This window comes from Benincasa hispida, chromosome 9, assembly GCF_027475165.1.
Source record: "Benincasa hispida cultivar pf3 chromosome 9, pf3_genome.v1.1, whole genome shotgun sequence".
NCBI classification, from domain to species: domain Eukaryota; kingdom Viridiplantae; phylum Streptophyta; class Magnoliopsida; order Cucurbitales; family Cucurbitaceae; genus Benincasa; species Benincasa hispida.
In genome coordinates, this window is record NC_143486.1 from 14,176,631 (window position 1) to 14,199,753 (window position 23,123).

Consider the following 23,123-nt stretch of genomic DNA (forward strand, 5'->3'; position numbering starts at 1 on the left):
AGAGGTATACTCGATGGGAGTGGTCTTGATGAGGGTGGCATCATCGATAGGGTTGATGGAAGTGGTGCTTGAGAGGGTGAGGATTGTCATATCCCCTCACGAGCTCGAAAGGAGGCGTGAGGACGGTAGATACCACCCTTTTGTGATACCTACTGCTTATCTCACCTCAACTCTTCTTCAAAGCTGAGCCAAGTAAATATAACAACAACTTTTGGCTTAAAACAATACAAAGTTTATACAATCCATAACTCAACTAAGTAATTATAGACACTTAACTACAAACCCATAACAACAACTTAAGCTCAGAAGTGCGGTTGTAGTGTGGCAGATCTTGACCTTAGCAGCATCCTGGAGCTCACTTCTTTCGCTACCTGGGAAAATATTTTGGAAAATATGAGCTGGGAAGCCCAGTGAATAACATTTTATAAACAAACTTTTAAAGAAAACTATGCAAAACTATATAGCAAAACTTTTCAATAAACTTACTGAATGCATAATAAATCATACATCAAATCTGTACTCAAGCTTCCCTGGGGTAGACCAACTCCATACTCCCAGGAAATGAGGTGGAACCATACTCACGCCTTCATTTATTGAGGTGGAACCAACTCAACACACTCAGTCTTAGTGCTAATGCGGAACCAACTCAACACATAACACTCGTCATACGTGCACGCAAAGCTCTCAACTTGGTACTAGATCTAATGGTTTTTAAATTTACTTTCCAAAAACCATAACTTAAACATTCAAACAAGAGTTTCAAGTAACTCAAAGCACAAAAACATAATTTATAAAGCTTTGCTAAACAATCACTCACAGTCACTTATAGTTTGCTAGCAGTTTTCCTCCCCTCTTTCCAAGCCTTCTTGCTTCCTGTCTGCTTTTGGAATCCTGGGCCTACACTAGCCCAATTTTAACTTAGAATCTCATGTTTAGGGCTAGAAAAATCTTATATTACCTTCTTGGCCCTAAACTTAGCTTACCAACTTCAACGAACATGAAAACATGCTTTGGATCAACTCAGGACTACTGTGGACGCATGATAGCCTTCCTTAGCACTAGTTGGATGCATGGTTGACCCACTAAGCTAGTTAGATGCATAGTACACCATCTTGGACGCATGTGCTATCTTCCCAACTCATCACAGACTCAGATGGACGCCTGGACTACTTCATGGATGCATGGTTGGTCCATTCCAACGCATGCTATACCCCGGAACCAATCCTTTCCAACATTCCCCTTTTTGAGTCCTCTTTGGGATATTTTTAGTTGGGATAGGAAATAAGGCTCCCTTGGGGTATTTGTAGGCCTTAGAAAACCATCCTCATCATCTTCTCAAGCTCCAAACCTCCTATTTCACGAAAATTCTAAATGTCAGCACTATACAAAGTCCAGCACCAATATCTTTACACCTCCTACTTGCATGCTACTTGATATGTCCTTCTCCAACCATGTCCAACTTCTGGTGCTTACTTGAAGTGTCTTCCTCACATTTTGCATGCTTCAAGCTTGTACCTAAGCCGTCCACCTCTTGCTGAGACTCCAAAGGCTGCATTTAGTGAAGACACATCAACCCTACTTAGTCTTACTCCAACGCATGTCTCATTAAATGTGTCCCAAGATTTAGCCAATTTGTTTTCTTTCATTTCCAGGCTAATTCCAAGTTCAAAGCATAGTCTTAACACTTAGCCAAAATTCTGCCCTCCAACCTACTATGTTTCCAACTCTTGAATTCTTTAACATTTAGCTAAACTTTCCTTTTCCAACTCCTCCTAACACACTACCCGAGAACCTTATTTTAACACTTAGAACTTCTTTTTTTCCTATCTTCAAACTTTTCCCTACAACATAACCTTAACTTATACCCAAACTTGTTTAACATGCTAATTACTCACTTAAGTAGGGAAAATAGGGTTCGGATTTCACAAGAATCGTGCTGGTTATAGGCACGATGACAGTGGTGGTGATCGGTTCAGAGGTATGCTCGATGGTAGTGGTCCCGGTGAGGGTGAAATTGGCGATAGAGTCGACAAGAGTGGTGTTGGAGAGGGTGGCGTTGGTGGTAATAGACTGAATAGTAGGATTCCTCTCTACATGTTCGTCCACACCATCGTGCCCATCATCACATGGCTTGTCCTCCCCATTGTTATACGCAATTACACCAGTTTATTAGTACGAAATGCACAAAACATATAGACTAAGTGACATATCCACAAATTGTGAAATATACATACCCGACATAATATTTGCAATATCTCAATGATTGCTCGCAGTTTTAACTTTCCCTCCCCCAAATTAGACTTCACCTCCCTCAGTGTAGTCCCGCTCGTCTAAGATTTGTAAGTAGTCTTTACTCCGAACCCTCGTCCTATTTGAGTTGACATTTGGCTCTGGTACATGATAATCTGACTCATGTGTCTCGAACTCCTCTTTATGGCAAGACTCATGCTCGAATTGGAAAGGCATATGGTCCCCCTCATGAGGTTCATGTGTCTCAAATACTTCCTCTTGGCTAATGTCTACCGGTTCTCCTTCTAAGCTTCTTGACACTGACAACATTAGATCCTCTTCCTGAAGCTCCAAATACACTGGGTGTTCGTCAACTCGAGTGTCCCTAAATTTCCTTTTCGCATTAGACATCGTTAACGCGGTGATCACCAACTACATGACAAACATATTGTAAACAATGTTAAATACTAAAATAATGTGAAGAGGTGTTTGTGACTCACTGCAAAGGAGTTGAGACATCTTTTTGCAATAGTTTGTTGGACAATGAATGAGAGCATGACCACCTCAGAAATTGAGGCACTGCATTATTGTTAAGTCGGACTGCAACTCCCCCAACAATAGTGGATATAATCTCATATGCCCAAACCTATAAAACCATTTTAGTTTATTAGAAAATAATGAGAATTCATTAGACATTTTATGATAAAGAAAATATAAGAATTGATACCTGGAACGTATGAGGAAATCCGAGTAGATTGTACTTCAATACGTAATTTTTATTTGTTTTCACCGTCTCCTTGTATGAGCTGACCTTGTCCTTTATTGCTTTTTTTTTTTAGATCATTGAAGGTTCTCTCCCATAAAATATGTCCTCAATTTAAGCTGCTGAAGTATTCAAGGTATCCTCCACGTCATCCAACAACGATTTATCAATGCTACTTTTTGTCTTGTTTTTTCCTATCAACCCCAATTCATAATAATACACAAGACTAACTTTCACTGCGTCCAAGTCATTTTTGAACTCTAACGCCTTATAACATTCTTCAAACTTAGTGAGATGCACTTTCGTCGTCATTAAATTCTCAAAATACTTCAATCGTAGTGATTCTATCACTCCAATACTACGAACCAGTTTAATAGGTGACTGCCACAGTCCCAATAGAAAATCCTCCATCGAAAATTCAACAATCGTCACATCCAAGTCAAAGCTCATGGAATCAGGCCTACTACTTTCCACCTCCCTCAATAAAATATGGTGGACTAGCGGGCTATTGAAGACTATGTCCATATCCACGAGTTTTCCAAATAGAGTCCTCATAAGTATTTGAAGTTGCCACTCTGTAAATTTCCCTTTGATTATCTTATTTGTGATCCCAGTGTGAAATAAAAGGCTTATAGCCTATCTAGGGAAAACAATCGTTTATAGAAATATTCAAATTAATCGTTATAATTGCAGGTAAAAAAAAATGGGATTAGAGAAAAAAAAAGGAACAAAAATCACATTATCTTGCCTTCTGTAAAAATATTGTTTCAAACTCTCGCTCCTTCCTCTCGCCGTCTTGTTTCTTTCTCTCGTTCTTCCTTTCCTTTCTTCCTCTCGTTTTCCCTTTCCATTCTTTCTCTCCGCAGTTCCTTTCATTTCTTCCTAAACTCTAAACCTAAGGATGATTTATGATATCAAATGAAAGGAAAAACTTAAACCACAATTTATATCAGTGGTACCTTAACTTTTGGAGGTGTAGAAATGAGCAAACAAGATAGTTCACGCACGTTGCAATTTACTAGTGGACGAAGACAATCCACAATTTGTTGGCGTTCGACGGTACAAATTTGAATTAGACGCATGCAAGTTACTAGTGGAGGAAGATGCGAAGAGAGAAAAATCTTGTACTGAGGAAGAAGAAAGAAGATGCAGTGAGAGGAATGAGGGAGTTAGACTGAAAATTAAATATTAAAACGTTAGATTTTTGTATGATAAAGAACGAGAGGAAAGCATGAGAGGAAGGAGTCCAAAATGAGAGGAATGCACGAGAATCTGGATTGCGTGTGTGCTAAGGGCATTTTAACGAGAGGAAAGTACGAGAGAAAGGAGTCCAAAACGAGAGGAATTAACGAGAATCTGGGATGCGTGCATGATATCGAGTATTTTGGGGATTAAATGGACGATTCAATAATATTAAACTACTAATTATCATATTTTACAAGTAAATAGTAACTACCATTTCAGTGCTGTTACAGACGTAATGAAAATGGCGAGATGGTACTCTGTGAAGTTCATAATTTAGATATAAAAATAGATCTTTCAGTAGCTTTGCTAAACCCCCGAACATGCCAATTACCAACTAGCTGCAAACAGTTTATATCTATACAAGCCAAACCCACCTACTGGCAATACATTAATCTCTCTTTGGATATTGATAGTTAATTTAAGAATCTAATTGAAAATTTGATCAAACTTAAAAAAGAAATTCAATTCAGATATATATATGAAGCATACAAACTAAATATAAAAGAAAAAAAGAACCGCATTCAAAATCCAGGTCAGAGTAGACTGGGGGTCCAGAATGTTCATAAAATCATACTCAGTAGGAGAGAAGGAAAACACGTCGGTTATCTTATGAAATCTTCCATTTTTCTCCATATTGCTGCCCCTGCTTCATCATTTAAACAATAAAACATATAAATATTTTGGTAACTATGTAATTCAAAGCAGGTTAAATTACCATTTCCATCTCTGTAAATGTTGTATTTAAATTTCAATGAAGCTTACTGTTTGAAGCTAAGAACATGGGTTACATAATTAAACTGTAAATATTTATTTGGTAGTGATAGAGTTTTATTTTATTATTATTTATAGACTAAATGAAAAGCACCCAAAATATAGAACAGATAACGAATGAAAAGGGATTGTGTGAAAAACCTGAAGAAGATTGTGGCCTCTCACTGTCGGTGGTATTTTTGTAAGTAAAGTTCGGAACGTGTGAAATGTTAGGCCAATCCTCTCCTCCCTGCTTGCATCTTTCTTCTAGTTCAGGACAATCCTCTGTGTAGTTCTTTCAAAGATTTGAGTTGCCGCGTTCCTTCTGGTAGTGATTTTAATGTCGGACATTCCTCAATATACAACGTTTCAAGAGAAGTGAGAACGCCAATCCATTCCGGCAAACTCATGAGATTGGGGCATCCACTTATTCTCATATAACAAAGGCAAATAGGTGAGGACATTGTTGAGGTACCCGAAGAAGCTAGGTTTTGCTGAAATTCCTCCCATAGATATTTGAGATCCTTCATTCCATGTAGTGATAGACACATAAAGCACGACGGTGGACCTATGGTACTCACCATCTGAACCCCAACATCACATAAAATAACATCTGCTCCAATGGAAGCTAGCTTCGGCATGGAACTTAACTTAGGACATAGGTAGATTCGTAGAAAATTAATCTGAGGAAAAGTTGGGGGCAACCATTTACTTTTCTCAGACGTGTCTCCTGCTACTACTCTTGATTCCCTCAAGTCCCACCATCCTTCCAAATTAGGCATATTTCCTAAATATAGAAACTTGAGGGAGGGAAAAAACACCGATGATGAGTATGGATCATTCTTATCTATGAACTTTAAAGATGGTAAGCCCTCTAAATGTAGAGCTCTAAGAGCCTGTAGCTGGTGGAACTTGGGCAGATGTTGCAATCCATGGCAATCTACAATTTCAATTTTAGTTAACTTCATAAGCGAGTTGAACACCCATTTAGGCAATCCTACTCCAGTGTACCCATTAATGCTCAGGGATTCAACATTTGGATGTGGTTCTAAGCTTTCCATTATTGTTTCATCAGCCTCACCTTCGTATTCATCCTTGCTCAATTCCCATTCCAGTTTTAAACCTCGCCAACCTTCTTTGTCTTTTAGGTTTACCAAGCTAACTTCAAATAGAGTCAACCTCAACTGCTCTAAACCTATGATTTTTAACTCTTTTGTCAAATAGTTGAGACTGTTCAATTCCGATAGCATTTTGGTTTTTCTGCAATCAAACACAAATGAACTTATTGTTTGCAGACAAGTCAACTTCTCTATCTCTTCCGATATATGAGCTACTTCCATAGAAGGATAGAAAACAAGATGCCTGAGATTTACAAGATTGATGATGTCCCTTGGCAATTCCTTTAGTTCATAACATTTTGTTAGTTTTAGTGTTTGCAAATTTTGCAATTCAATGATAGAATATGGAAGTAATTCCATATCATTTCTAGAGAGATCTAGATATCGAAGGTGTCTAAGCTTTTTTATAGAACCTGGAACATAGAAATTTGCGAGAAATGAAGATCTAATACTCGCAAACGTGGAAAACTAGAAAATAATTCATCTAAAATAGCTTTATCAACTTCATTCATCTCCACATAGGGACAATATAATTGAAGGATTGTTCTTAATCCTTTAGCCTTGCATAGTTTAGATAGAACATCCCGCCATGATTGTATTTTATAGTGAAATGAAATATGACGCGTTTGTTCATTGTCAACATAATCATTATTAGGATTTCCACGTACATATAGTTTATTTCCTGCTACCTTCTTTGCAAGCTCACACATCACATCATGCATACAAACAATATCATCGAATTTGCATAGAAGAACCTCCAACATAATTCGTTAAAATAGTCCTTCCCTATATCTTCCATGGATTTTCTTCTATTTGACATCAAATAAAACGTTGAACCACCCATTATCTAATCAATTCTTTTATTTTTATTTTATATCCTTTGGGAAATAGGGATGAATAGGCAAAACATCGCTTCAAATTTGGTGGGAGATGGTTATAGCTCAATTTTAATATTGATGTCATATCATTGTCCTCTTGAATGACGTTTAAGAGTTCATTATCCTTGAAGGACATCCACTCTTCTTCTGAAATTTTAGAGTATAACAAGCATCCAACGTGTCTTATTACAAGAAGAATACCTCCACATCATGAAATGGATTGAGTTTATTTATTTATGATTTATAAAAGTAAAATATGTGGTCTGTCAAATCTATATTTAATTTATTCTGATTTTTTTGGGCTTCTATTAAATACTGAACCACCCACCTCCCCTTCTCTTCTCTATATAATCTCCTCCTCATCCACCTTCAATAATTCAAGAGTCCTCCATGTCCAATGTTTTTTTTCCCAATTTGGTGAGTTGTTTCCATCAACCATGCTTTTCTTTTTATTTTCTTCTTTTCCATTTTCTAACTTTTGTTTATTTGATTAGTGGTAGGGTGCCATTGTGTTTTTTCACCTGTTGAAGGTGTTAAGGTATGGAAAGTTCTATCCTCTTAATTATTATGGTTTGTTATACTAATGTGTCCATCATTTTTTGTTTCAACTTTAATTTCAAATTTGATCTTGCAACCCTTAGGTGCTCCACTCATACATAACATACGAGTAACAAAGGTATAAAACTTTTATACTATCTTGTTTCTTTTACACAAACCTCACATTCCTTTCTTAAAGAAGTTCCTTTATTAAGTAATTCTTCCCTTTTTTATACTGACTTGTTTCATTGTCCTTGTTGTGCAGCCCAAACTAATCCAACCTTCCGTTAGTTTGAGGTTTGTGTTATGTTATATACCAATTTTTATAGTTCACTCCCCTTGTAGTACTTTTTTTGGATTATTTACACATATTTTCGACATTTGATTTATTGTAACTTTTTGTTGTTGTTTATTCAGTACATTTGTTTTTTCTTTTTTGTTGATAAACATCATATATCGTTGATAATTGTATGTTTGGAATTTAATAATTTGTTGGGCATTTTGTATGCATACTGTTTTATTTCTGTTGTGTGAAGCTCAATAGTTATATTTTTGTCATACAATTACCATACAATATTCTAAATTGGGCAATAATTAATTGTAGATAATTGTAGATTTGAAAGCTCATAAAATTAATTGTTGGTTTCTGTTTTAAAAAATAAATAGTTATTCCTATTTTTAAAAATAAAATTAAATCATAACAGCATCCTACTTGACTGTAGGTCTGAAGACATGTTTTTTTCTTAAAAAAAAAAATTGAAAATGGGAATTTGGAGATTTATAAATTCACCTTCATAAAATCTTCTAAGTTTGGGAATTTGGAGATTCATAAATTTAATTAACTTTACATTAATTAAATTGTTTTTAGAGAAGTTATGATATTTTCATTTAAATCTAAACAAAAGAAAATGAACATTTCCATAATAATAAGTGTAAAATTGAAATCAAACTTGTAAAATAGTTACTTTTTGTGCAATAAGTATAATGGCCATCAGTAGAGACATCGTATTATATCTGTAACTAATAGAAATCAAACTTGTAAAATAATTGTTTTTGTTTAAAAGGATTTTTCTCTTTATCAAATGATTCCTAATAGTTGTTTAAGCTTCCCAAATCAACTAATAGAAATCAAACCGGCAAAATAATTGTTTTTGTTTAAAAGAATTTTTTTTTCTTTACTAAATGATTCAAAATAGTTGTTTAAACTTCCAAAATCAACTAATAGAAAATCAAACTTGTAAAATAATTATTTTTGTTCAAAAGTAATTTTTTTTCTTATCAAAATGATTCCAAATAGTGTTTTAAACTTCCCAATTCAATTAATAGAAATCAAACTTGTAAAATAATTGCTTTTGTTTAAAAGAATTTTTTTTTCTTTATCAAATGATTCCAAATAGTTATCTAAACCTCCTAAAAAAGCTAATAGCAATCAAACTTGTAAAATACTTACTTTTGTTTAAAAGGAATTTTGAAAGGAAAGATCCAGAACTAAAATCTAGACCATAATTAATGATTATAAAAAAATATGTCTACTTAATAAAATTCAATCAAAATTTTATTCAAACAATCCATGGGTAGAACTATGGTATAAAAAAGTTTCAAAACAAACAAGTAGATCATTTGAACAGATTCTTTTAGAGTTAGAAAAACTACACCAGATACCCTTGACATCCTATATCAACTTTGTACCCCCAAACACAGATATATGAACTTAGACAAAACAATTCTGTATCCAAAACACAGACATATGAACTCCACAGACATAGACATATAAACTCTCCAGACATATGAAATCCAGACATCCTATATCAACTCTACATCCCAAACAACCCCTATATATAACGCAACTCTTCAAGCAAAGCTTCTTGTTAATTTAAAAAATATCTTAAAATTTTTTACATTTATATATATTCTCACTTCCAGTTGTGGGAGTTAAAATTTTGAGAAAAAATTAATTTGACATGACAGGTACATCGAATTTTACCATAATAGTTCTCATAAGTCAAACAATATAGTAACACGAGACGAATAAGAGAGAGCCAACACACAAAGTTGGTAGCATAGTTTGGTGTAACTATACCTACGTGTGGGAGGCAGAGTGCCTAAATGAAAAGAGTTACACTAGAAGAGTCAAACAATTACAAAAGAATACTTATTTGATAGTTCCACTATCTTGATTCACCACAAGCTTATTGCGAATGAAAAGTTTAGGCTTCCCCTAAACTTGAGACTTTTGCTCCAAGTATCTTCGTCATTCTTTTCACCATAAAGTTGAACAACCTTTCAACACGTTTGTTCACTTAGGTAAATAACCAACCGTATGCTTGTTGGAAAGAAACTTTTGGAGATGGGAGAAATTTTGGAAGAGAGAATTGAAGAAATAGGCTACTTGTATTATTGAGCCCTTTTAATTTTTTGGCTTGATACAAATAGTAGGACATCCCTCCTATTTATACTAGTTGGCACCCCTAAATCTATGGCTAAGATTTTACCAACACATTATGATCTAATGGTTACAAATGTCTCTTTAAAATTTTCTTTTGAAATAGGATTTGTCAGTTAAATTATCGATGTTTGCAATAAGAAAGAACTTTGACTACCGTGTAAAAAAGTCAACAAAGAGCTTGCTAACTATCCGGTGTTCGGTGGAGGAATGCAAGTGGAGGGTCCGTGCAAAAAAAAAAAAAAAAAAAAAAGAAAGAAAGAAAGTGATTCCTTCAAAGTAACGAAATATCCAAGCGAACATACATGTTCTCTTGAAATGAGAATTGGTAATCATCGACAAGCAAAAACTTGGGTTATTGGACACTTAATCAAGTCCAAATACAAACAAGTTGATCGAACATACCGTCCAAGGGATATAATTGAGGACGTCTGACGAGATTATAGAGTGAACATAAGTTACGAGAGGGCTTATCGCACTAGAGAGTACGGATTGGTGTTCACACGAGGGTCACCAGAAAGATCATATGATATTGTTAAAGCATGTGACAAGGCACTTAAGCTTGAAAATCCAGGTACGACATTTGAGATTGAAGTAGAGGACGGACAATATTTTAAGTATGTCTTCATGGTGCTTGGTCCATGTATCAGGGGTTTTCTAAACTGCATTCGCCTAGTAATCGTTGTTGATGGGACCCATTTGCACGAGAAATATAAAGGTGTGTTGTTAATAGCAACGTATATCGAGGGCAATAACAACATGTATCCTATCACCTTCAGTATGGTGGATGGTGAGAATGATGCATCACGGACTTAGATCATGACTCATTTGAAGGCTTCGATAGGAGATGTTCCCAATTTAGTGATTATATTAGATCATCACATCTCAATTGCAAAGGTTGTTGTAAATATATTGCCTGATGCATTTCATGCCCTATGTATATACCATATTTGAAACAATTTGGTTGAAAAATCAAGAATAAGGACATAATCCCACACTTCTACCTAGCGGCGAAAGCTTATAGAATGTCTGAGTTTCAGATGTATTGGTCTATAAGCTCCATCAATATCCTAGTGTGATGGCCTATCTTGAGGAGGTTAGATTACAACGGTGGGCAAGGGTTTATCAAGTCCATTGTAGGTATGACAAGATGACAACAAATATAGTAGAATGCCTCAATGGAGTATTGAAAAATGCACGAGAACTACCAATTACAAAGCTATTAGAGCATATCTGCGAGTGGCTACAAGGTTGGTTCTATATCCGACGTACACATGCATGGCATGCACAAACATTGTAACTGATATGCAATGAGTATTCTTAAGGAATCGGAATTGATGTCTAGAACATATTGTGTTTTCCCAGTGGATATGCATATAATTAATGTAGACGATGGGTATTTGGGGGGTTGTTGATCTTCGTTCATGGACATGTATTTGTATAGAGTTTAATTGCATCGAGATCCCATGCTTCTATGCAATATCTGCAGCGACCCTGAGAAACATTAATGTTCAAACATTATGTGCAAAATGGTTTACAGTTGAGTGTGTGCTTGCTGTTTACGCCGAACCAATCTTCCCAGTTGGACATAGACAAGAATGGCGTCGAAGACCAGATTTTGAACCAATTCTACAATCGCGAAAGGTAGCAAGTGTAGGTTGACGTCAAACCGTCAGGATACCTTCAATTGGAGAGGAGCCACGACAAATACATAGGTGTACACGATGTGGTTAGAGAGGATATAACAAGAAAACGTATAGACAAACATTGATAACACCTGGCACTGACCCATCTAAACTGAACGATATGTAATTTTTTTGGATGATCGCTTAGTTATTTATGTACGATCGCTTAGTTATTTGTACGCGATCGCTTAATTATTTGTGTGCGACCGCTCAATTGATTATGTACGATCGCTTAGCTAACTATGCGTGATTGTTTAGATAGTATTAGACGATCATATAGATTTTCTAAAAGATCGGTTAGAATTTTCTAAACGATCGCTAACATATTCTTAAACGATCTTGCACATAATCTTAAATGATCTTTTACTTAGTTTTGGGCGATTGCTTAGTTATGTATTTGCTTAGTTAAATGTACAACACCAATTATAGTTTACAAATTTAGCAAAAATTTATCACAAAAAATATTACCATAAATATTTATTTTCCCACAACTGGGCAACATATTTCTTATACAATCCCATATTCACCCATGTTAAGTCAGCCCTATCAGCCCCAGTTACACAATATTTTATAAGTTTAGCACAAAATATTCCACAATCCAGATACTTGCCCTCTTAGAGAGTCGCATTCGATCTCCTAACTTTCCGTTGCCCGTACTTAAACTTTTTATGTTGTTTGTCGAATGTGATAGAAATAAACATGGACAGTATTGCTCTGGCCACGAGCATCAGATGACCCTCAACTATGTCGCCATCGATGTAGTTCAGTATGGAGTTGAATACAAAGATTGTGCACCCCTGTAGATCGATGGCATGCATAAGACATTGTTGTTTGATGTTCATTGGCCCAAATACAAAGTCAACGTTCGTCTATGCTGGTTTGTATTCTTTGTACTGTCCAAGGATGTAGTCAAGAAAGAAGTGAGAGTCCGCCCAAAACCTCATGTGTGCTTCTTGATCCAACCAGCCTACCACTTTGCCATCCTCTATGTCAATACCGTCTGGCCGGATCTTAGGAGAAACACCTTCTAGCTCCATCAAAGCATCCTCGGAAAGGCAAGATGTAAATACATGCTTGAGTTAACAGTAGTTTTAACAGATATGTGAAATTTCCATACCGTGAAGCTCGAATCGTACAAAGATCAGGTTTCGAGTGCAACTTCTGATGCACGTGCATCAAAAGGAGATCCATAGTCTGGTACAACAAAGAAAAGTATAAGTTGAGCTTAAAAGTTACTAAAAGAAAATTATAAACGATCGTTTAGAAACTTCTGGTCGATCGCTTAGAATTTTCTAAACGATCGTTTAGAAGTTTATAAGCGATCGTTTAGAAAATTCTAATCAATCGTTTATTAGAATTCTAATTCTAATCGATCATTTAGAAACTTCTAATTGATCGCTCAGAATTTTCTAATCGATCGCTTAGAATTTTCTAAAGATTGTTTCTAATAGGTCGGTTATTAGAATTCTAATTCTAAACGATCGATAGAATTTTCTGAACGATCTCATAGAAATTTTTTAACGATCGATCTTCGTTAATATATTAACAAAAATACTCGGTCTCCAAGCACCCACGTGTTCTGTTCAAGCGTTTTGAAGAAATCCTTGGTCCTGAATGTCTATACTACTGTCCGCTTCTCGTTTTTTGTTTTATGATGGCTTTTCTATTTATTGTATGCATTCCACAGAACATTAGGGATTGGGAAGCATGGGTCATAGGAACGAACAGTCCTTACGGGGAACTCAGGTACAGAGACCAAGGGGTTGAGATTGATAACACCAGTGGCCGATTTCAATGCCAATATAGGTGGTTCAACTTTTTTAGATTGGGGCTGAGGAGATCTTGGAGGTAAATGAGGTTGAATTGTTTCTGAATGTGGTTGAGAATGGGGCTAAGAAGATTGGGGTTGAGAATATTGGGGCTAAGAAGATTGAGGTTGAGTTTTAAACTTCTTCCCCCTTTTGAAACACTCAGGTTTGAACTTGACTGGTTTTTTCCTTTTCCGGCGCTCTTGGCCTATTTCCTATATTTAAATTATAAATCAGCGGCAGTACAATTTTAAGAATTCATGCAATAGTCGTACCTCGACTTTAGTGGCATTTTTTTCAGTTGATGCCCCCGAATTGAAATAGACCCTAACACTGAACGCTTCAATTGACGTCCCCACAACCGACTCCAATATTTCATTAGCAGTTTGAGGAACTGGCTGTTCATTGACTGTTAGTTCATTGACAGAGGTGTCCATCAATTCAGATATTGGATCCTGATCGTTGACAGTTTCGAACTGCTCACTGATCATCCCAACTGGCTGTTTACTATGGGTTTCTTGGTGGGTTTGAAGGGGATCTTATGCATTAATCTATGAGGGATCATCACCATTATGAGGTTCCTGATTATTGTTACCATCATGAAGTCCATCATCATGATGAGTCCTTGTATTATTACTATCCTGAACAAATCAAACGAATTATTCCGTCAAGGGAGGTAATCAATCGTCTAAGAATATGTAAACGATCGTTTAGAAACTATATATGATTGTCTATGAAATCTAAATGATCGTCTAGATAATATAAATGATCATCTAGAAAATGTAAACGATCGTCTAGACAATATGAACGATCGTTTAAAAAATATAAACGATCGTTTAGACAATATATACGATGGTCTAGACAATCTAAACAATGGTCTAGACAATCTAAACGATCGTATAGATATTCTAAACGATCGTCCATTTGAGAATATCTAAACGACTATACAGAAATACATACCTCACACAGACGATGGACCATCATCTTTATCTTGTTCAGTTGTTGGCCCATCAGATGATGTTGGACAGTAAATGTATCTCCCATCTGACGGACCACGATAGTCAAGTTCGCCAAATCTTTTCGAACTTCTATTTCCTCCCTAAGAATCTTGTACGATTTGGAATGACGATGTTTGGAGGACTTTTGTTGCTTATGTGGTTCCGACTCTGTTTGGTTAGTCTAAACTAGCATACGTGGTTCTGGCTCTATACGTTGCACATTTACAGAGCTTTCTACATGGGGTTCATGCTCTTCGTGCCCCCCAAAGGACTCACGAATGTTGACGGAGTGTTCAACCCCTTCAATCCTCCTTTCTCCAACAATAGGAACCACATTAATTCCTTCAAGTCAGTCCTCATGTTACCTTAACTTCTCTGTATTAGGTACAAGTCTCAACACAACAATAGTTTGTACATAAAAAAATGAACAAGTCAAAATGCATGAAACTATAAACAAATGAGCAAGTCAGAAGTGATTGGTTACTAAGATGAAGCACGAGAATAAGTCTATCTAAGAATTATAGGAATTTCATTGTTGTTGACTTTGGTGGCTATGAACTTACTTGATGTGGATAAAATTTTGTAAGCCCAAACCTACGATATGGAAACTTTGTTACACATACATAACACACAAGTTAAATGTATATTAAAGTGAATCAGAAACAAAAGTACATACCTGGAAAGCAAGTATGAATCACTTTGTACAGTAATGTGAGGCATAGTGATCACCTTTTGCTTTCTTTGAATCATATGCCTCATTCTTCCCACGCATGATAGTCTTCATGCTATTCAATGTACGTCCATAGAAGAGGGAAGACCAGTCATAATGTACGAAGACATCATGGTCATCGAAAATCCCAAATATATTGCTAACGAACTGGGTTTTCTTATCTTTTCCAATCATCATCGTTTCAATGAACAGTGTCAATGCAACCTTGACAGCATCTTGGTCATTGGTAAAATTGAAGTTCTCAAAGGCGATTTCCACATCCTTGCAAGAACTATCCTTTCTATTTGGGTTCTTGGGTCCAAGAATGAGTTCTCGCACCCTTTCACCACTTGTTTCTCTTTCCACTGTTTCCTTGGTCGGCCATAACCCAGTAATCAAGTTAAAATCCTCATAGGAGAATGTTACCTTCTTCCTTATAATGTTGAATGAAATAATGTCTGGGTTCGCATCTACTACCTCCCTTGATAGAAAGTGGTGCAAAAGTTGTCCATTGAAAACAAGATATATATCTAACAGAGGATCAAAGGTCGTTTCCTTATACAGTCTCATCTGTTCTTCTGTCAACTTTTTCTTAATGACAGGAGCAATTTTGTGGACTTGGCAAGCGACTGTAGCAGGAAAATATTTCTCAGCAAGGACAATCATCTTACTAATCTGACAATTGTGTACATTACAAGAATTAGTAAGCAATCATATAACAAAAACTAAGTAATCGCATAACAAAAGCTGAACAATCACATAACAAAACCTAACCGATCGTATAATAAAAACTAAACGATCGCATAACAAAAACTATCGTGTAACAGTTAGCTAAACGATTGCATAACAGATGTCTAAACGATCGCGTAACAGTTAGTCAACAATCGCATAACAGATATCTAAACGATCGCGTAACAGTTAGTTAAATGATCGCATAACAGATGTCTAAACGATCGTATAACAGTTAGCTAAAGACCGCACGATATAAACCTAAACGATCGATCACATAACAGATGTCTAAATGATCGCATAACAGTTAGCTAAAGATCGCACGATATAAGCCTAAACGATCGATCGCATAACAGATGTCTAAACAATCGCACGATATAAACCTAAACGATTCGATCACCTAGTATTCTTTATACGATCGTCTAGTAATCTCTATCCGATCGCTTAGTAATATCTAAATGCTCATTTAATATTCTCTAAATGCTCACTTAGCATTCTCTATCCGATCGGTTAGTATTCTCTCAACGATCGATTACGAATGAACACACAATTAAACCCTAAAAGATAGTCAAACCTCAAATATCAACATGCATTCTTTAAAGAAAAGAGTCTCACACCTTTTAGATCACGACGACGATGGCAAGTGCGTAGAGACGATCGACGAGAAACCTGCAAGGAGTGCTCAGCTTTGGAGAGAAAATGGGAGCAAAATCGAGAGAAAATGCTTCGAAGAGAAATGCTTTGAGCAGGAAATGAACGAAATGGAGGGAGACCCTATCGTTGTAAAGTATTCATAGAGACGCGCATTCACCAAACAGTTTGAAGGTTTTTTTAAAACTGGGGGTAATTTTGGAATTTCGCATGGGCAAAAAGTCAGTAGTAGAAAAGTTTTTGGATTTTGGGTCATTTTGTGAATTTTTCCAACAAAAGGAATACGTGTTCTTCACTAGTTTTGATCTTTTTCAAGTTTTTGTTTTTCTTTTTCCATATGGTTACTTTAATTTTTTTTTAAAAAAAAAAATCATAGCTTGTTGGAAATTTGATGTCTGATATCTAAATTAAGAATGGTATTTATTTAGGTCTACTAATTTGTTTTTTGTTTTTGTTCTTGAAAATTGAGTCTATGGACACTACTCTCACCTCCAAATTTCTTTCTTTGTTATCTACTTTTCACCAATTGTTTAAAAAACTAAATCAAATTTTGAGAACTAAAAAAAGTAACTTTCAAAAAGTTGGTTTGTTTTTGGAGTTTTGTTAGGAATTCAACCATTTATACTTAAGAAATATACAAATTATTGTAATAAATGTGGATGAAATAAGCTTAATTTTCAAAAACAAAAACAAAAAATCAAATGGTTACCAAACAGCCCTTAATTATTATGTTTAAAGATTCTTATATTTTGAGTCTTTTTCTATTGTTTGTGAAGGGAGCCTTTGCATCTTAGATACTTGATGATTTGGTATAACTGCTTTTGGTCTGAAAGTAATATTCTAACACATTCTTTCACAGCTTGACTTGCTTTGAGGAGTAGGTTACAAATGTGAAATTGTGTCATCGGTGTTCATATATTTTTAGTGATTGTGTTCTTTGTCGAGGTGGAGTTGAGTATCCTTAACCATTTATTTTTTACTATCCTTTTAATCACACTATTTGTGGAGATGTGCTATTGTGGGGTTGTTGGTCACATAGAATCTTTGGTGGACATAAAGCTTGACTAGATAATGTATACAATCTATGAAGCATAGATACTTCATGTGAGGCAAAGAATTCGTATCAGACACGTATCGGATACCGATACTTCTAAATACTTTCTAGATACGTATCTGACACGCGATTTGACATATCTATTTCTACGCATACCTTTTTTTTAAAGAAAAAAGACAAGCAACTCATCTAATATTTCACAATCTAAAACTAGGCAACCTATTTAAAAAGCTAACTACTCGAGTCCAAAACTAAAAGAAAAAAAATAAATAAAAGACTAAATCCTAGAATCATCTAATCTTCATCTTCACATTTGAGTCCCCACAAAGTCCACCAAAATATAAACTATTTGGATATCTTCAACAGTTCGACGAAGAAGTTCTTCGTTTATCTTCATACTTTTCCCTTTAATCTTCCCTGTTTCTATTAACTATTGTACTTTACTTTTCCCTTTAATTTTTTCTGTTTTTATTAACTATTGTACTTCAACATCTTAGATGATTTTTTTTTGTATTGTATTTCAATGTTTGTATTCTATTTTGTGCTATTGTTATTAACTTGTATGCTAAGAAAAAAAATGTATCTTTAATGTATCAGTATCCGTATCTTTATTTTTTAGAAATGCACATTCTTTATTTTTTAGAAATGCACAAATCGTCGTATTAACCATATTTGTGCTCCATAGTATACAACCCTCACATCTTTGTTGTAACAAGTTTCCTAAGATTTCATTCAGGTGTTCATGCAGAATTTTTTTTTGGTGTTCTACACTATGAACCATATGACTACACGGATACGAAGATAATTCGAAAGTAATTTTAATCTTAATCTTAAATTTAAGAAAACAAAAAACATTAAAGACGAATATCCTTTTTATAAAAAAGAGGACATTAGGCAAGAAACAATCCCAGTTTTCTCTATTTCCTCTAATATCGTAACGTGAGAAAGAAATTTTGGGCTTTAAAGATTGGAGGGGTACGCCATAACCCAAGCAATAGTGCAACGCATGGGCGACGCTCGAAGGCCCCAATAGCAAGCTATTATATGGTGAGCCTTCCCCCTAGAAAAATAAATTTAATATCATGTGGGCCGATGACCCACGTATCAGATATTAAACTGATAAGAACAGATACTACACTTGATCTTAGCCAAAAGGCCGAGAAAGGTATGCTTTAAGAAGCCTTACACCACTGTTTTTATACTCACCTTCTCCCTTCAATTTCCTGTAATTATTCGATGTGGGATAAATCCGCACTTACATCTGTATTGTTTTGCCTCTCTCTCTTTTCTTCTTTTCTTCGGTAATTATTAAGCGATGGATTTGGGGTCAATTTTTATTCATAGTTCTATTTGATCCGGATATATAACTTCGATTAAAAAATAAATGATGACTCGAATTTAATCGATTGTGGTTTTGAATATCATTAAAGAAAATTATAAGGAAATTAATTTATTCTCCTAAATATTGCACGCCAAATCTTATTAAAGTCTTGGAATTTTAAAATTGAATAATTTTAGACATTTTATTAGTCTTTCATGTTCAAAATCATTAATACATATGTCTAAGACTATTTGATATTAAACAAAAAAATGTTACAATTAAGTGGGCTGTAGTGATCATAGTTTAAATTGATCCAATATTAATTTAGATTTTAAATTGATGCAATGCCTAAAATTCCTCGATATAAATTGATATTTGCTTTAGTTTAAAATTTTGGTCGAAATTTAGGCTTGAAATTTCAGTAGCAAGAAATTTTGACTTTCCTCAATTTCTCGAAGTTCCCATCGATATTTCGATATTTCCAGTTCGAGTCTTTTTAATTAACAATTAGATATGCTAGCTCAATGGAAGTTTTTTCTCTTTTATCATAATTTTTTTAAAATTTTTAATGAACCACAATTTTTCATTCAAATTTGTTCCATTGAATTTTAACATCATTTCGCTTAAAACTTGAATTGATATAAGTTCTCTAATATTCCTCTCATTTTTCTCTCAAGTTTTATTTACTTCTAGAGTTTTCTTTTTCTTCTTTCCTTTTCATTACGTTGTGTTATGTTTAATGTTATGCTTTTACATCCCTCTTATATTTAATGTTATGATTATCCTATCCTTATTATGTTAACTTAATACTATGATTTTTCATTTTTTTATCCACATCATTTTATAATAAACAATTTTCAATTATTTTATATGCAAATATTTCATATTCTTTAATTTTGTAGCTAATTTTCAATATTCGATATTATTTTGTAATTATTTTAGGGTTATTTTTAAATATAGAAAAATTAACCAAAATATTTACAAGATATAATAAAATTTTAGAACTATCAATGATATATAGATGCTGATAGACACTGATAGATTTCTATCAGTGGCTTGATAGACGACTGATAGAAGTCTATCAGCATCTATCATTGATAGTTCTAAAATTTTGTTATATCTTGTAAATATTTTCAACTGTTTATCCATTTGAAATAATTTTTCATTATTTTATTTATTTATTTTTTTAAATTTCTACAACATTTACACAAATATTTTACAATATACGTCTAAATGTTGTCTTACTTTATAAAAATGATTAAATATAGTCTAATTCACTCATAATCAAAGTTTTGTTAACTAATTATAACAATTTCCATCAATTTTCATAAAATTTTTCAAAATTTTCATCAATATTTTCATAAAATCGAGACCTCATTATTTCCATTGACATCCATATTTCAAACTTTGGTATTGACATCGATTATTTTGCTCTGATTCCTTTCATCTCTTCTCCTTAGGGTTACGTCATTGTTCTCTATCGGCCTCGTTCCTGGTGGGTCATTGTTCCCAATCTTTTTGGTTGTCCCTCATGTCTATCTAAGTCCAAAATCGTACAACCATGTTGGAGCTTAGATCTTGCTTGGTAGGGGATGAAGATCCTCATTTGGAGCATGGTAGAGGATGGAGGATGGTATTTGGATCTTGGTAGGGTTACCAGATCCAATGGTAAGTATTCTTTCTCTTCACTAGCCAATGATGAGCCACTATATATTTTTTTCCTTCTTTTTTTTTTTTGGACAAATGTAAGCTTATTTTTTACAAATCTTTTCAGCTCACTCTGATTATTTTGCTCTATGTTTGATTTCAATATTCTATTCTTGGTCTTTGATTATCAGTTTCTGATGATCAATGTATTTATTCTGTTCAATAACTGTTTTTTGTCTGATTATCGGTCTCTATGCTTGATTTCAGTGTTTTGTCTGTTCTGTCTTTGATTATTGGTCTTTGACTATTTTGCTACTATTTCAATGACTCTTTTTGCATTGTTACTGTTTTTGGTATTTGATTATTGGTCTTTCATTATTTTTCCCCTATTGCGATGACTCTCTTTTTGCACTGCTACTGTTTCTGGTATTTGATTATTGTTCTTTGATTATCGATATTTGATTATTGCATTTAGGCTCCCCTAAACTTGAGACTTCTGCTCCAAGTATCTTCGCCATTCTTTTCACCATAAAGTTGAACAACCTTTCAACACGTTTGCTCACTTAGGTAAATAACCAACTGTATGCTTTTTTGGAAAGAAACTTTTGGAGGTTGGAGAAAATTTGGAAGAGAGAATTGAAGAAAGAGGCTATTTGTGTTATTGAGCACTTGTAATTTTTTGGCTTAATACAAATAGTAGGACATCCCTCCTATTTATACTAGTTGACACCCCTAAATCCATGCCTAAGATTTTACCAACACATTATGATCTAATGGTTACAAATGTCTCTTTAGAATTTTCTTTATATTTATACTTTTTCTCATATTTTCTAGATAATTCTTCAATCTACCCTAAGCATCTCCTACAATGTAATATCTCTAGAATATTCTAATACTTGATAGTTTCTAGAAATTGAGCTTTTGTTTTGGACTAGGCCTAAAATCAAGTTTATATTTCAACACCCTCTCTTAAACTTGATTTTGTTACTCCCAGTAAATCTCTCAATCTTGTGAAGTATTCTTGCTTAAGAGGCTTAGTGAAAATGCTAGCTGCCTGATCATGAGTCTTCACATATTCTAGTTGCACATCCTTTCTTCCAATGTACTCTTTAATATAATGATACTACTTATCGATGTGCTTATCCTGTTGTGGAAAACTGGATTCTTGGTCAAAGCAATTGTTGACTTGTTGTCTACGAAAATTTTGGTTGCCTTCTCTTGTGACAGTCTCAACTTCTATAATAGATTTCTCAGGAAAATTGCATGGCAAATACATAGGTAGCAACCACATATTCTGTTTCACATGTTGAGAGCATAAGAATTGGTTACTTCTTTGACATCCGCGTGAAGGCAGTGTATCCCATGTAGAACACAAAACTAGTCATACTCTTGTGGCCCACACCTGAAGGGTCAGTACACACCTGTACTGGTAAGTAGCCCACACCTGAAGGCCACTAAAAATATACATATACATATAGCAAGACATACAACATTCAATGTCAACACGACATGTTATGCTCATGAGTTAAATCATCAAAGAGAAGGCATAAATAATCTTAATTCGAACTCCTTAAATTCATTAATCTTCCATCTTTACTCTCACCAACCTTTCTAAACAAATTTCTCAATTTCACATCCTAAGCTTTAATGCATTAAACACAGTTGACATTAGTTCACCTATTCACATAACCGATCTTTCTCCATAAGTGTCTGAGATTGACCCCTTCGAGAACCATTGACTCTGACCATTTCTACCTAGGACCTAAATATTCTCTATGGTGCTCAACATTCAGTCCTTGACCATTTTTACCTAGGGCCCCGGACTATGCATCGCCCCTTGACTATTTGTACCAAAGGCCTCGATGACTCGACAACGCATTGACCCTTGACCATTTTTACCCAAGGCCTCAATGCTTATCCCAAAACTCATCATACTTACCCTTGACCATTTGTACTCAAGGCCTCAATACTTCTCTTAATCCTTTAGTGGAATATCGCCCCTCAACCATTTCACCTAAGGCACCCGATACCGACCTAACTTCCTTTGTAACACTCACACAAGCTCACAAGATAACATCTCATACTTTCTAAAACTAAGGCCATCGATGTTTCTCTGACATGCTTTATAGAAAACCACATAGATGACAACATGCCCTTCAATAATAACCATGCATATGTTCAAACAACTCCATGTTATGCTCATATCACCCAAGTCATATAATGGCATTTTAGCATGTTTCATGTATTAAAATCAACACAAAGGAGCATCCTTGCATATCCAATCAAGTCAGAGCACTTTAAAAATTCATAATAATATAAGTCACGATTAAACATAATACAAATAAATCATACAACATGCTCGCACTATGTTCCAATAACTCCACGACTTGCTCATATCACCCAAGTCATAGAATGGCATTTTAGCGTGTTTCACATATTAAAATCAACATAAGGAGCATCCACACATATTCAATCAAGTTAGAACACTTCATAGATTCATAATAATGTAAGTCATGATTAAATATAATACAAATAAATCATACAACATGCTCGTACAC

At 34.7% G+C, this 23,123-nt stretch overlaps 1 protein-coding gene, 1 non-coding gene and 1 pseudogene across 3 annotated transcripts; all 3 read right to left on the bottom strand.

Annotated features, from left to right (window-relative positions):
• Positions 1–4,129: 4,129 nt before the first annotated feature.
• LOC150033649 (disease resistance protein RGA2-like) lies at positions 4,130–7,001 on the bottom strand (annotated as a pseudogene). The gene is made up of 2 exons (XR_016531983.1): positions 5,150–7,001; positions 4,130–4,880 (listed from the first exon to the last, which is right to left on the bottom strand). The product of XR_016531983.1 is annotated as a disease resistance protein RGA2-like (transcript).
• An 8,147-nt stretch (positions 7,002–15,148) lies between these two features.
• On the bottom strand, positions 15,149–15,829 carry LOC120084553 (uncharacterized). The gene has a single exon (XM_039040352.1). It carries the CDS (start codon positions 15,827–15,829, stop codon positions 15,149–15,151), a length of 681 nt encoding a protein of 226 aa, XP_038896280.1.
• A 2,738-nt stretch (positions 15,830–18,567) lies between these two features.
• LOC120087400 (U2 spliceosomal RNA) lies at positions 18,568–18,766 on the bottom strand. The gene has a single exon (XR_005484538.1). It is a non-coding gene; the product is annotated as a U2 spliceosomal RNA (small nuclear RNA).
• Between the last annotated feature and the right edge of the window lie 4,357 nt (positions 18,767–23,123).

Bases quoted from the DNA above. Each gene is read 5' to 3' on its own strand.
- LOC120084553 (XM_039040352.1), bottom strand. From the start codon at position 15,829: ATGATTGTCCTTGCTGAGAAATATTTTCCTGCTACAGTCGCTTGCCAA.